This window comes from Apteryx mantelli, chromosome 28 (assembly GCF_036417845.1).
Source record: "Apteryx mantelli isolate bAptMan1 chromosome 28, bAptMan1.hap1, whole genome shotgun sequence".
Lineage (NCBI taxonomy): Eukaryota > Metazoa > Chordata > Aves > Apterygiformes > Apterygidae > Apteryx > Apteryx mantelli.
In genome coordinates, this window is record NC_090005.1 from 7697561 (window position 1) to 7711921 (window position 14361).

Genomic DNA, 14361 nt, shown 5'->3' on the forward strand with positions numbered 1-14361 from the left:
TGGGCTCTTGAGCCTGCAGGGTCTTGGCAAAGATCCAGTCAGTCTCTTTCTCATCATCTCTGACACTGGACAGTCTGCTGACCTCCTTCCACAGCTCCTTTATTTGATGATACAGACCCTCGACGAACATTCATTTCCTGCAGGCTACAAGACCATTGCACCCTACTCATTAGTCTTAACAGCTGCAGTCTCATCCCACTCTTATCTACCGTGGAGGCCATTTCAAGGATTGTTTTCCAGGCTTTCCACTGCAGAATGACACCTCCATTTACTTTCCTCACACTCAGAGGAAGTATAAAGTAATTGCATTTATTTTTAAGCCCTTGAACGGACATTAGGTTGCAATGGGGGCTAGAGAGATGCAATCTCCACAACTACAAAGTCTTGAAAACCTCTTACACAAGCAGCAGTGTGAAGTGGTTCAGGGAACTCAGTTAGCTCTAAGGCATAAGAATGGGCCACTCCACTCCTTGGGGCCATTTCCAGCTGTGGGATTCTCAGGCCTCCTTATCCCACAGTCAAGTGAGAGAACTTAACTCCCAATGGCAGTCTTCAATTCCAATCTGTTAGATTATGAAACTAAAGTTTTTGTACCCACCCATATGGTGTCCCTGGCACTTGGGCAGATCAAGCCTTGAGCATATCACGATTGCCTCATGTTCCCTTGAACATCTTTTTTCTCAGCAGTAGTTAGAAAGTAGCACTGACTCATTTCCTTTTTTCACCACCTGCATCTCTCTGTACCCAGCTCTATTTTTTTTTTTTTTTTTTTTTTTTTTAACAATATGTTGGGTACATGCGCAGGATGCACTTAGTATGGGGTAAGCTGGTGAGAAATTTTACTTCAGGGTAAGAAATCCATTTATTGTTCAAGGACTCTTCTCTTTATGCCCTTTTCTCTGGTAAAAGAACATGCACAAATACCCCTGCTTGTATACCAAGGGATTAGTATATCAATTAAATGATACTTTGCCTTTGTTTATACTCTTGCATTGCAACATATCTGCAGTAGGGACTTTCATTTTTTTTCTTTCTGCATAAGATATTGGACAATAGTCAAAAAAAAAATCCAATCCCCACACCTCTAATTCCTACATGAGCAATGGCCAAATGAAGTCCTGGATTATTTTAGTATGGCCCATAAAAGAGGGATGTATTCACACATAGTGTATCTTGCTCCTCAGCAGCTCCCTTATTATTTAATAGCCACTTTTAGGGGCACAGTATCTCTTCTAATAAAGAGCAATCTAATAAAGAGCAATCACTTACTAAAAATAGGATAAAGACTTCCTTAGGCACCAAATAGCCCCCAGATACCAACTCTAAGTGCCCAGATCCAGCACATTCCTCAACCTCCTGAGCATTAAAACTTAATTCAAGATGAAAAGGAAGACAGCTTCCTGCAGCTCAGAAGAATTTTGGTAAGTGTTTTGAATAGCACTAAAAGTACTGAAAAACTACACTTTCTATCATGCTTAGCTCCATGAGACTTTTTAGGGTTACTGCATAATCCCACAGATTTCACTTAAAATTTCACCTTCTTGTACTACTTTAGACCCTTATTTGAAAGCCATATCCTGTGTCTTCATGTGGTATGTTGGGACAGAAACCACTCAAGAAGTCACATGATTGCCTGTATAATCCAAAGCTGCATAGTAAAAAAGTTTTTGTAACGAACTGTATCACTGTGTTTGGGGATATCACAGTGACACAGACTCCATAAGGACCTGTACAAAAACCTGCTGAAAGAAGAAAGCGAATTGCTTAAGGCTGAAGAAACATGAGCATGAACTTTAAGTCTCATTTTATATCTAGGAGGTTTTCCTAGTTATTGGTCTACAGAAGTGTGTGTTTTTCCCTTTTATTTAATCATTTTCAGTTTGTGGGTATTAATCAGTCCTATCTTCAGGACACTACAGTAAGGGCAATTTGTAAGTGTAGAACTATGTACCCATTTATATACAATAAGCAGAGAAAGCAACACGAGTACCAGCCTTGGCACTGGTCATTTGATTTTGTTTCTAGAGGTGATGTTTCATGCTAAACATGCAATTATTCTAGACCTATTTTTTTTATGTCTCCTTCAATCACTAAAACACTGCAAAATCAAAATGCTGAAGTATAAATGCCAAAAAAACCCCAAACTAAACCAAAACAAACAACCCCCTAAATATTCTATCAAAACATCAGGTTTTGGGATGCTGGTGTTTTGTTGTGATTCTTTTTAGAAGTTATTTTTCACTTTCTTTGTTTACCTGCAGTTTAAGTACTTGAAGGAATAAGTTTGCTATCACCGCATGGAGATTTTGCTGATGTTCAGTGAAGTGACTGAAGCAGAGCTTAGACTTGCATCTCTGCAGTAGTGACAGAGCAGTTAGAAGATCTTTTACATTATCAGTCAGTTGAATATTTGTGCAAGTTCTTCAGCTTGGATTTTGAGCATCTCCAGGTCCTGCTAAGCATAGGACAGAATTCATTAATAAATGAGTTTTCAGTGCAGTACTCCAAGGTACTGATATGAAACTATATTTCCCTTTTTTTGGGACACACTTTGGAGAGGTCATGTGGCTTCATACATGCTGTAAATGCTGAGCCACCACCAAAAGGAGACAGTTTTTGTCATGGAGTATATCACTGTGCTGGGACTACCACAATGATATAAATGGCATAGCGTCCTGTACGAAAACTTGAAGATGCAAAAAAGACAGTATATCTTAAAGAGGAAAAGAGATAGGAGCTTGAAATGCTTGAGGAGACAAATCCAGCATTCTTTTCATATTTCCATTTGTCATGGAACAATAGAGCTCACAGAGTTTCCAAGAGATGGAAGAAAGGGATAACTGTGAAGTTCTGTCCTGGATCAAGCCATTTGAAATCATTGAACTATTGAATTACTGTTTTTCCCCTCCCAGTTCTGGAAGAAAAATGTGGATCTGGACACCCTAATCAGATTGTATATATGAATAATTAGGACAAATATCTGGATTTTCATCTCCTGTTTTACACACACACCTTTTGAGTACAGTGAGGAAAGTGTTACTTATTTGACTACGTATTCACAGTGTGAGAACAGATAAGCTCATATTTGGAAGTGGGACCACTCTCACAGTTGAACCAAGTAAGTACCGTTATTTTTACTTCTACAAGTTAAGTTAAAATGTGGTGGTAGGGGAGGACAAAGGGATCTGGTGATTTGGTGTCACTGTAAGCATTTTCCGATGCTGCAGTCTCTGGAGTACACTTTCAGGGTGAGTCTTCAGCTTGTACCTGCCTAGAAAGGCTTCCCAGGAACAACAGGGCTAGCTGTGTATCTCACCATTATTCTGCAATCCCCAAACACCATTGTTGTGCACTTCTGAAGCTTAACATGCCATAATTTATGCCCAGTCTGGATGGCACTCTGACCCAGCATCAGCATGAAATGCCTTAACTTTATCAGTGTTTCAGTGGATTTTCACAGCCTCATTTTGAGCAGTTATGCACAGCTCAGCATAAAGCTAACATGGGAGAGAAGTTACAGGACAGCTCTTTAGCTCTGTGGTATGAGAAACTAGTTTTTGGCACTGGCACCACACTCACAGTGTTACTAGGTAAGTAATTTTATTGGCATGGAGGAAGAGGAGGAAGGTTAAGTAACTTTGAGCTTAAATTTTCAGAGCTGCCTCATATCCAAGCCCTCTCAGAATGAATGGGAATTAGCTACTAAGTTGCCTAGACTTTGAAAAATGCAGATACAGCAGTGGGTAGGTGTTATAACAAAGCCTTAGTTTTTTTCCCCCTTTAATTGGAATTTGGCCATGTAGAACAAAGACTTTTTTTTTTTTTTTTTTTTTTTTTTTTTGGTGGAGAGATAAAATAGTGCCTTAAAGACTTTCAGGAAACATCAATCTGAATAGTTCCAGATGTCCCTAGGAAAAGACAGGATGAGTAGGTTTTTGTAGTGACTGCTTGAATGGTTAGCAAGACCCCTAATATTTGGAAATGGTACCCTTCTGAAGTCTGATGCTTGTAAGTATTGATGGAGGGTCTTCCCAAGCTTTTCTTTGGGAGTGTTAATGTTGTACCAGCAGGGGAGTTTGTTAGGTTATCTTTGTTGCCCTAAATATCAAGATGCAGACCTAAAAACATGTTACGATGCTTTAAGAGGTCTGCACGGCTTTTAGGTGCTGAAAGAAAAGTCCAGTGCCATTTTACATCCCTAAAAGAGTGTGACTTTTGTTGCAGAAAGACATGAGGCTCTCTAAGACACTGCCTAATATCTGTCTAAGCCTGCAGGACACCTTACATGGTAGTAAATGTCTGTTTTGGGACAACTGAATCCCATCCCCAATTTCTAAAGGACAAGGGAATACAAAGTTACCACTCTGAACAAAGATTTTTTCTTTCCAACAAACAAATCATCAGCTGTAAATACAGGACCAGAAGACATTCCCAAATTCCAATAATTCCAGCATTAGTCTATATTGATTTGGACTTAGCAGTTGTCAAAAGAGGAGGTAAAATATCTCATAGTGATCTGGCAAAAAAAAAAAAAAAAAAAAACAAAAACAGCAACAAAAGGCAGTCTAAGTGCTAAGTGCAGGTAGAAGAATGAGAGAATGAGTAATGGTGTGAAACTTCACTTGAGTGCAGTTTCCATTCTGTTCCTATGATTTCTGTTTTTCTAGCGGAGGATGGGGGTGGGAACAGAAAAGTTAGGATGGAGTTTTAAAAGCTGCATAAAGACTTTAGGGCAAGATGTATGACAGTAAAAGCTGATAGGACTTAACTATCTAAGTCACTCAATGTCTGCTGAAATACTTCTTATTTTGAAGCCAAAATTTCCAAAATTCTTACAGCATGACTTTTTTGTTGCTAATTTTGGATTTCTTTGGGAGATACTCATAAGCGTTTAAAGATGCTAAGAACCTACTTGCCTTATTACCTGAATCTTTTAAAAATTCCCAAACAAAAAAGACATAGAAAACATGCATTAATAACATATTCTCCTCTTGAGGGATCAATTAAGAACAGTTAAGGATTTTCCTGATTTATTCTAGATAAAATGTTCATTAATAAAACTGAGGCACATAACACAAAGAGAAGTACAACTTTTTTGTGGTAATACAGTGCAGCTTACAGTGTCTAATATAAAAATTCTCTCCTCGCCCCCACCCCCAAAAAAGCACAAGAAATAGTAAGAATTCATGGCTGTATTTTCAGGTAATGCAAAATAATGTGACTCAGATGAAAAGTTATCTTTCTGATAAAGAAATAATTTATCTTTATTAACAACAATTGCGTTGTGCAAATTTATTCCTGCTAAGGATTTTCCTCAGTGAGTTATACTACAGAAGCAGTTTGCTGTTATATTGTCTGTTTGGAAATACTGGAGGTCAGAATACATGAAAAGTCTTTAAAATTCTTCTCAAATAACAAAGTATACGCAGAGATAAAAGACTCTGGCAAAGCCATGTTACAGCACCTGGAAAGGAAATGGGAGTGGGAGGAATCACAAAATGAGCCTTTTCAGCTTTACTAGTTATAACTGCATGATACTGCTGCTCTTCTCTTTGAGAAGGGGACTCAACTGACTGTGGAGCAAAGTAGGTATTCTTTATGCAATAACAATTTTCTGAATTATTACTGTTTGGTTTTTCACTTTTTTCCTTCTTCCTCCTAACATTCAGGGAGTCACCCCCCCACAATGCTTTAAAGTCACAAATTAGACTTCATGATTTCTATACATAATCTTTTGATACCTAACTTGACATCTTAAGTTTAAAAAATATGCTGAAACCCCTTCTCAGGAGTTGCCAAAGAATTTGGACTCCACAAGGGCAAGTCCTGGCTGCTATCATCCCGAGTTTGTTTGGGGCTCAACATCTATCCATTTATTTAAGCATCTTTATAAGTTTTCTATAGTTATTATTAGGTTATAAGGCCCTGCTTGGGCAGTTTTAAAGGAACTAAAGCTCCTGTGGAGTCTGCTATTTAAGTTCCTAAGACAGTCTGTTTTATCAGGGTTAGAAAGATATCATCAGGCCAGGGGGAGAGGGGGATATTATACAAAAGCGTTAAAAGGAGTCTTAGGTGTTATTTTTCTACTGGTTTAATTCCACTAAAAAGTCCAGAGTTTGGAATCAATTGAATAAGTCAAATGAAGGTGATAATGACTGGATTCCTTTTTGGCATCTGGCGTAAGTGTTGACAACAATGAAGGTGTGCTTGTTTTTGTTAGCAGAGCCAGTCCATGAAGTTATGGCAGAGTACTCTTTGCCTCGTACCTCAGTTCTTCTTTGAGGGAGTGGGGGGGAAGAGAGTAGAATTGGAGCCCCTTGAAAAGAATTTACAAAGATGTCCTGTGAAAAATAAAACATTAGCACAGAGGGATCTTTCGAGCAGAATGTGACACATATGCAGAATTCAAACCCTAATGCACCTCTCTTTGGAAAAGAGCCCCATGTAGCTATGGTAAATGTGAAAACATGCAAATCCTTCATGTTTTGTCTGGTAGCCTGTGATAAGCTGAGCCCTTTTTGGCATGGAGGCATACCAGATGAATCCCTTCATCTTCATATTTTTATTAGAACTCACATTGCTAACCTTATCCTAACATTAGCATGTAGAGTGACCTTAGTTTCTCCACCTATGACTTGAGGATAAAGATATTTTGTTTTTAAAAATCATGATGATTGTTGGCTGCTAAATGATTTCTAGAGACCAGCTATGCGCCGAAAAAGACATCCCCTTCAAGTTTAAGCAATCTTATTTCATTACTCATCTTGTATCGCTTATAAGAAATCTGCATAGAAGGATATTGCTGTATGGCTGAAATTCAGGCTTTTTTTTTCCCGTTGTCAAGCCATTGGCATTCCTGCATGTTGCTTAGAATTGAGAATTCAACTCCTGAATGATTTATAAACTGGAAGAAATGCATCTGAAATTTTCAGAGCAACTCTGCTGGAAGATGCATGAGAAACCAAATACTGTGAAAATGTACCACTTGCATCCTTTAGGGTCTTTCAAAATTCCAGTTCTAAGGCATGTTTTTCATGCTTTGATGTTTGTTAATATCTTAATCCTGAAGAACCACCACTGAAGACTGGTACACTAAGGTGAAAAAGACTGTCAGGAGATTTGTCCGTGGACATCAAATTCACAGGCCTGGGGATGTTTTCACCTTGAAATCAGTTTATTATACAAATTATGCATTATACTTTGCACTTCCCCGGAGTTGTGGGACTAGCAATATAGCACTGTGCACAGACAATAAAAGTAACAGTTTTTGCAACAGATATGAGACTTTTTGTTGAACCAAGTACCACTCCTGATATCTTTTTAAATGTCTCCAGACTGGGTTGGGCTAATTTACACTATTTGCAATGTATAGTGGGGAAAACCTCCCCCCAGTTTAAGTGTTTGATCTTATCAGGAAGTCCTGGAGAAGTGGAGATAAGCAATCCAGAGACAACTTCTGATTGTTTCTCTCCTACTTGACAAAAATCCTTCTTGCAGCTGAGTGTTTGTTAATGAAAAGATCAACGTTATCATCCACTCGAGCAGCAGTACTTCATTTCTGCAAGTCAAAAGGCTACTGATTAGAGTAGCCTTATACAACAGCGAAACAGCAAACTGCCTTCTCTCTTTGTCCTACCGTTATTGCTATGCTTGTATGTTAGCCACTTCAGAATAAGGTTGGGGGAGAAGTAAAGAAAAAACAGTTCCTTTTTCATGTCTCATGACCATATAAGGCTATCCTTGATAGAAACATCATTCTCAGGAAATACATTGTTGAGAAAGTAGGATAATTTGACTCTTGGATTTGCATCCTTAGAAATTCCTTCTCACTTGCCAGTTCCTCACTTACAAAATAAATAATTCACATATAGATAAATAATTCATATACAGACCCATGTTCTGGCAAAAGCAAGCTTAGGATTTCAAGAAATTTTAAAGCTCATGCAAAATCCTATCCTTATACACCCTCTCTGTCTTTGATCTGCTCTTTTGGAAACAGCAGTGAGACATAAACGAAAAAAAGGCATTGAGTCAATGACAGTGCCAATGAAGGGTCACAGTTGAACTGTATCTGAACTGTACATGACTTAGCTCACAGACAGGCTTGCAATAGAATAAAGTCATGCCCAAACAATGTATTTTTTTCACAGAAAAACGAGAAGATTCTAACCCAGAAGTCATTGCGATTAAATCAAAGCGTGTCAAGGATGGAAACAATATGAATGCAGTTTGTTTGGCAAGGAACTTCTATCCAAAGAACATCGATCTGGAGGCATCTTCTAATGATGTTGTCTACGAACAGAATAAACCCATTGTGACATCCGAGGGGACATACAGTACTATTAAGGTGGTTCAGGTGAAACCAGAGACAGAAGTGATCTGCAATGCCAAGTTCAACGGCACCACTTTTACAAAAAACACAACTTTGCCAGGTATAATTCTGCGGTACAATTGCAACTTATTTCTGGGGGTAGTATGTTCCAACACTTACTGTTTCTCCCTCTAAGAAGCATCCCCTGGACATCCAGCAGGAATAAGAAAGACATCTAGGTGCTTAAGCAGGTAGGGCTGAAAGATATTTAAAAGAACCTAGCACAGATGGTCTTAAATTTTCATTAAGTCCTTGGAGCTACTTAAAAAAAAAAAAAAAAAAAGACACAATCTTCACAGAATCACAGAACAGTTGAGGTTGGAAAGGAGCTCTGCAGATCACCTAGTCCAACACCCCTTCTCAAGCAGGGCCACCTAGAGCACATTACACAGGACCCTGTCCAGATGACTTTTGAATATTGCCAGTTGTGGAGACTCCACAACCTCTCTGGGCAACCTATTCCAGTACTCTGCCACCCTCAGAGTAAACAAGTTTTTCCTCATGTTCGGATAAAACTTCCTCTGTTTCAGTTTGTGCCTGTTGCCTTGCATCCTATTGCTGGGCACCACTGAAAAGAGTCTTGACACCCTTCCTCTTCCTTCAGATATTTAAATGCACTGATAAGATCCCCCCCTCAGTCTTCTCTTCTCCAGGATAAACAATCCCACCTTTCTCAGCTTTTCCTCACATGAGAGAGGCTCCAGTCCCTTAATCATCTTAGTTACCCTTTGCTGGACTCACTCCAGGAGCTCCGTGTCTCTCTTACCCTGGGGAGCCCAGAACTGGACACAATACTCCAGATGTGGCCTCACCAGGGCTGAGTAGAGGGGGAGGATCACCTCCCTCAACCTGCTGGCAAGGCTCTTCCTAGTGCAGCCCAGGCCTTCTTGGCCACAAGGGCACATTGCTGGCTCACGGTCAACTTGTGGTCCCCCAGGACCCCCAGGTCCTTCTCCACAGAGATGCTTTCCAGCTGGCCGAACACCAGCCTGGACTGCTGCATGGGGTTATTCCTCCCTAGGTGTAGGACTCTGCGCTTCCCTTTGTTGAACTTCATGAGGTTCCTCTCCGCCCAGCTCTCCAGCCTGTCGAGGTCCCTCTGAATGGCAGTACAGTCCTCTGGGGTATCAGCCGCTCCTCCCAGTTCTGTACCATCTGCAAACTTTCTGAAGGTGTACTCTGTCCCTTCATCCAGGTCATTGATGAAGAAGTTGAACAGTACTGGACCCAGAATTGACCCCTGGGGGACACTGCTATAGCTACAGGCCTCCAACTAGACTTTGTGCCACTGATCACAACCCTCTGAGCTCTGCCATTCAGTCAGTTTTCAGTCCACCTCACTGTCCACTCATCTACTCCATACCTCATCATCAGCTTGCTTGTGAGGATGTTATGGGAGACAGTGTCAAAGGCCTTACTGAAGTCAAGGCAGACAACATCCACTGCTCTCCCCTCATCTACACAGGCAGGCGTTCCATCATAGAAGGCTATCAGATTGGTTAAGCATGATTTCCCCTTGGTGAATCCATGCTGACTACTCTTGATCACCTGAATTTATGTTTACTAAAGACTCAATGCTTCATGGCGTAACAGCCTACCTGCTAGAAGATAGCCTGAAATTGCTTTTCTAAAAACAATAAAAAGTGAAAGTGGTTTTTATTTTTGCTTAAGACCACCTATTTTGTAAACCTCATTGCCTCCCCCATTAATTTGTTAATTGCTCATTAATAAAACAACTGAAGAATTCTTTTATTTGCTGCAATTGCATGCAAAGCAAAATTTTATCCCCAGATTAATGTTAGAAATAGTGACCTGCCAGCTGAGTTTCAGACAGTACCGCTCACCTGTTGAACTTTGTTGAATCCTTTTTAAAATTTGCATATCTTTTATAATGCCTTTTTTAAATCACACTACAGAAAAGGAGATTGAAGAACCAGTAACAGTGAATGTTTGCAACATAACAGACACCACTACAAAAGGTTAGTAACCTAAAGGGACTGTGAAGTTATGTTACCATGTTGGGAACTAATACAAATGCATGAAAATATATTTTCTCAGGTGGAGAAGAATCAGAATACATATTTATTGAAAACAATCATCTTTTTCAGGGTAGCAGAACAAAGAGCAAAACAGACAAGCTCTGCTTTCAGTAAATAATCAACAGGAAGCAAAATCTGATCTAGACAAACATCCTCCTCTTTTCCCTGCTGGTGCCATGTTTCTCTGTTGTCTTTTCCTTTGCTACTGTTTCTTTCTCTGAAACTATGACTTGTGGGTTTTTTCCGCCAATATCAAGATATCCCAATCTAGATCATGATTTCTCCCCTCTTTTCTTTCTCACTAAGCAGATATCGAAACAGAGAAAGTGAACATGCTGTCCACGGCTGTGCTGGGTTTGAGAGTCCTGCTGGCAAAAAGCATCGCCTTCAATACGCTCATGAGTATCAAGTTGTTTCTTTTCTGAGGTAGGGAAACACATAACTTGGTCTGTGGAAATAGTGGAAGCAGGTACCAGAATGACCACTTGGGTTTCTATAGCAGGAGTGATACTTGTTCCTATCCCCCTGTTTCCATTGACTAACTTTTGTAGGTTTCTGGAGGAAAAAAAAAAAGGGAAAAAAAAAAAAGAATAAAGAAAACAGCACCTCTCTGTGTCCAAAGCTCCTTTTTTTGTGTGTCTGGTCCCCAAACATGCTTTGCAGCTATTTAGCCCAGAGCACCTCAGTTTTTATCAGAAGCACCCAGGAAATATCTCACTGACTGTTTCAAGTGGCACAGCACAAAGCCTAGAGAAAAATCAAGGTGAATAAGGAGTCAAAAGTGAGGGTCCTCAAAACCAAACATATGAAGGAGTGAGAAAAAGGGAGGAGACGGGAGATTTTTTTAAGCCAGTATACCCAAAGTAGCACAAAAAATGGTCCGAACTAAGCTTTGTGAATCTACCATTCCGATCTAACAGCAAACAAATGGTGTCACATAGGCCCATCTGCCTTAAACGTGGATAAGAATTTGAAACACGCTTTGTTCTTCCAGGTGGTGGAGAAGCCTGCCATCAGCAGTCTAAGGAACAGAAGGAGAGAGCGTGTACCCACAGCAATTTCAACAGCAGAGGTCAAATCTACTGACAATCAGTATTGAGAGCACAACATTGCACCTTCCCCTTAGTTCCTGTAGATTTATCTGTCCTTTCACTTTGTCATGCAGCTTTTCAGCTAACACTATCTGGAAGTTTTCTTAGGAGGCGTATTTTACTGTTGAATCCTGTCTAGCTAGTTTCTTTCATTTTGAAAACAATTGTAACCGCTTTTGTTGTCTCTTATTCCCAGTGAACTTTTCCCTTATCCCTCTGTAAAGTAGAAACTGATATCCCCACTCCTCTAAACGTTGCATAGAAGCATCCAAATTGCTTTGGTAGTTTTGCAAAATCAGAATTTCACTATAGATCCATGACCTTTTTAAAATCTTTTCTATAGGCAAATTATATCACTCTCTGTTTTACAGCTTAGAGAATTCAGGCACAGTAGATATCCTTTAGTTTTAATATTTTTTAGATAGCTTCAATAACAATCATGTTCTAGAGTAGATGAAAAAACACATGTTGTGAAGATCCTTGAAGTGATTCACTTCAACCAGATAATATTCAACCATAGTAACACTTTAATTTGCATTTCTTTACCACACATCTCTTTTGCTAAGTGTATGACTCCTGCATTTTAGGTTTACCCAAAATAAAGTTTTACTATGCCAAAAAGTTCTGTGGTTTGTGCTGTGCTTTTTCTTCTGAATTTAGGATGGAGACTGCTGAAATCCAACTGTCCTGTCTGATGATCAGTGAGATCTAGAAATCCAGCTTTGATAGCGTAGATTTCCCCTTGGCTGATTTTGTCTTTTCTAGGCTTTGGCCAGAGAAAGGAAGAGTCTCTTTAGCATATTGAAAGGCTTCAGGAGGGGCATGAATTCTAGACTCATGGGATTTGCGTGAGACTTAGTCTTTCAGATACCTTTGAAGAGACCCAACCAAGATATTACGGATCATAGCAAAAAGGGAGATGTGTTTAAAGAGAAATCAGTTAAGAGTTGGGTTGATATGAGCAGTAGGAAGGAAAATACAGATCTCAGAAAAGGAGAGAACATGCTGGGTTTTTCCACTCATTGATACTAGAAAGGGGCCAACAGGAAGTAAAATACAGTGGTTTGATGGAGTGGTACAGTTTCCATGGCAACTTGGTTATGCATCTAAAAGACCCCAACACTCATCTTTCTCTCACAAGCAACAGGCAGGATGCTGTGGTTAATGCTTATGACTAAGTTGCACCATGCAAGGAGAACTCCCCCTTGTTTCAAAAAAACATGTTAACCACATCCTGGGGAGGAAGCTTATAAGATTTTGCAGATACTGACTGATGTAATTCTGGCTCCAAGACAGTCCCTACAAAGCGTGTGTAGTAAGGTCTGTTTAACTAACCTTTGTCAGGCCAGTCCCTAATCCCTACAGACACATAGATGAAGACCCTCACCCTAGCCAGAAGACAAATGAAGCTTGCACAGCAGATCCAAAAACAGTAAAATTATTTTTTAATTCATTACATCACTATAATTTAAATCAGGCATTTTGCTCACTAGTATTTTTATCCTGATTTGCTGATGACACCCTAACCTTTTTGTGTTGCACTCCAAATCAAACCTTTTCCAGTCTCACAGACAAGACACAGACCAGGAATACCATTTGTGGACATTTGTACAAATCAAGGAGTGGGGTTTTCCTGAGCAGCCCTTTGTTGGGTCTGCAAGAATTGGCTGACTGAAAACCCTGCAACACAACCCAAATAAAGTGAAAGATCTTTAGGTGTGTGACTACTGAGGGACACAGCATTGACTCACAGAGAAATATATCAACCAGATTAAGATATCCGTCTTTATTTTTTCAAGGCCCAGACATAATGGTGTAGGACCCCAGAGGCCTCATTTGCATCATGAAGAAATTCAGGGCCTGTGCAATACCTCCATAATTAAGTATTTAAGAACACCCCCCCCCCCCCCCCCCGTGCACCACTGGGAATCAGACCAGTGTGGGAAAACCTAGGCCCTTGATAACCACCTAAAATGTCAATCACCCAGGTCTCCTTTATCTATAATCCATACTCATCCATACTGAGCAAAATTAGCCCTCCTTGGACTGGGCTAGCCTAATGGCCAGGCCTGTAGCTCCCCTGAGACTTTATTTCAGGCCACAGTATGTGAAACGAGAGCACTGTGTTACACTGGCCGACACAATGTTTCTTAAGCATCATGCCAAGGATGGATATTAAAGGCATTCAGAGGCAACCCAGCTACCCTCATGCTGTAGTCAAACCTGGCGCAATCTGTTTTTCTCCCTTTATCTGGAGAAAACTGTTGTGTTGGCTGTGCCTGACCTTTCTCTGGAAGGAAAGTGTTAGCTTACTGTAGCAGGAAGCAGCCCATGCTGACTTGACTAATTGGGGACAATAGAACGAGAGGGAGTGAACTGCATAAATACACCCTGGGAGGAAGGGAAGTATCTGTTTCCCGCAAGGAATTTTGGCACCTAAGAAGCCCTTTTTTACACAAGGTAGGTTAATGGGGAAAGGCAATACCTTATAAGACCAACTGGTACAGCTGTAAAAGCAGATGCATGTTCAGATGCACAACCTCTTTCCATCCTTCACAACAAGAAACACAGGAAAGCTGAACCCCATACAGTCAATATTGTTGGTTCAAGGAGGACTATTGAGAAGTGAAGTCTGTAACACATGAGTGAAGTTAGTTCTGAACAAGCTGAGGGGAGATGTGGCAGACAGAGCAGGCAGAAACTCAGCTAATGTGACAGTTCAGACTTACAGAGACTACAATCTGAAATTTTTTGAAGACAAATTCAAGTGTGCAGTGTCTTATTAGACCAATGGATAGATGGGGCTGAAAATATTCAGGTTTCCAGGTCTCTTACCATGATTAAAAAGCAGTACTGCTAT

The 14361-nt window shown here is 40.1% G+C and overlaps 1 gene segment (V, D, J or C); it reads left to right on the forward strand.

The window, feature by feature from the left end:
- The first annotated feature begins 3502 nt into the window (after positions 1 to 3502).
- LOC106496885 (T cell receptor delta constant-like) lies at positions 3503 to 12105 on the forward strand. The segment is given in 5 exon segments: positions 3503 to 3590; positions 8151 to 8432; positions 10288 to 10350; positions 10720 to 10836; positions 11405 to 12105. Coding segments are annotated over 4 exon segments (549 nt in total).
- Positions 12106 to 14361: the final 2256 nt, after the last annotated feature.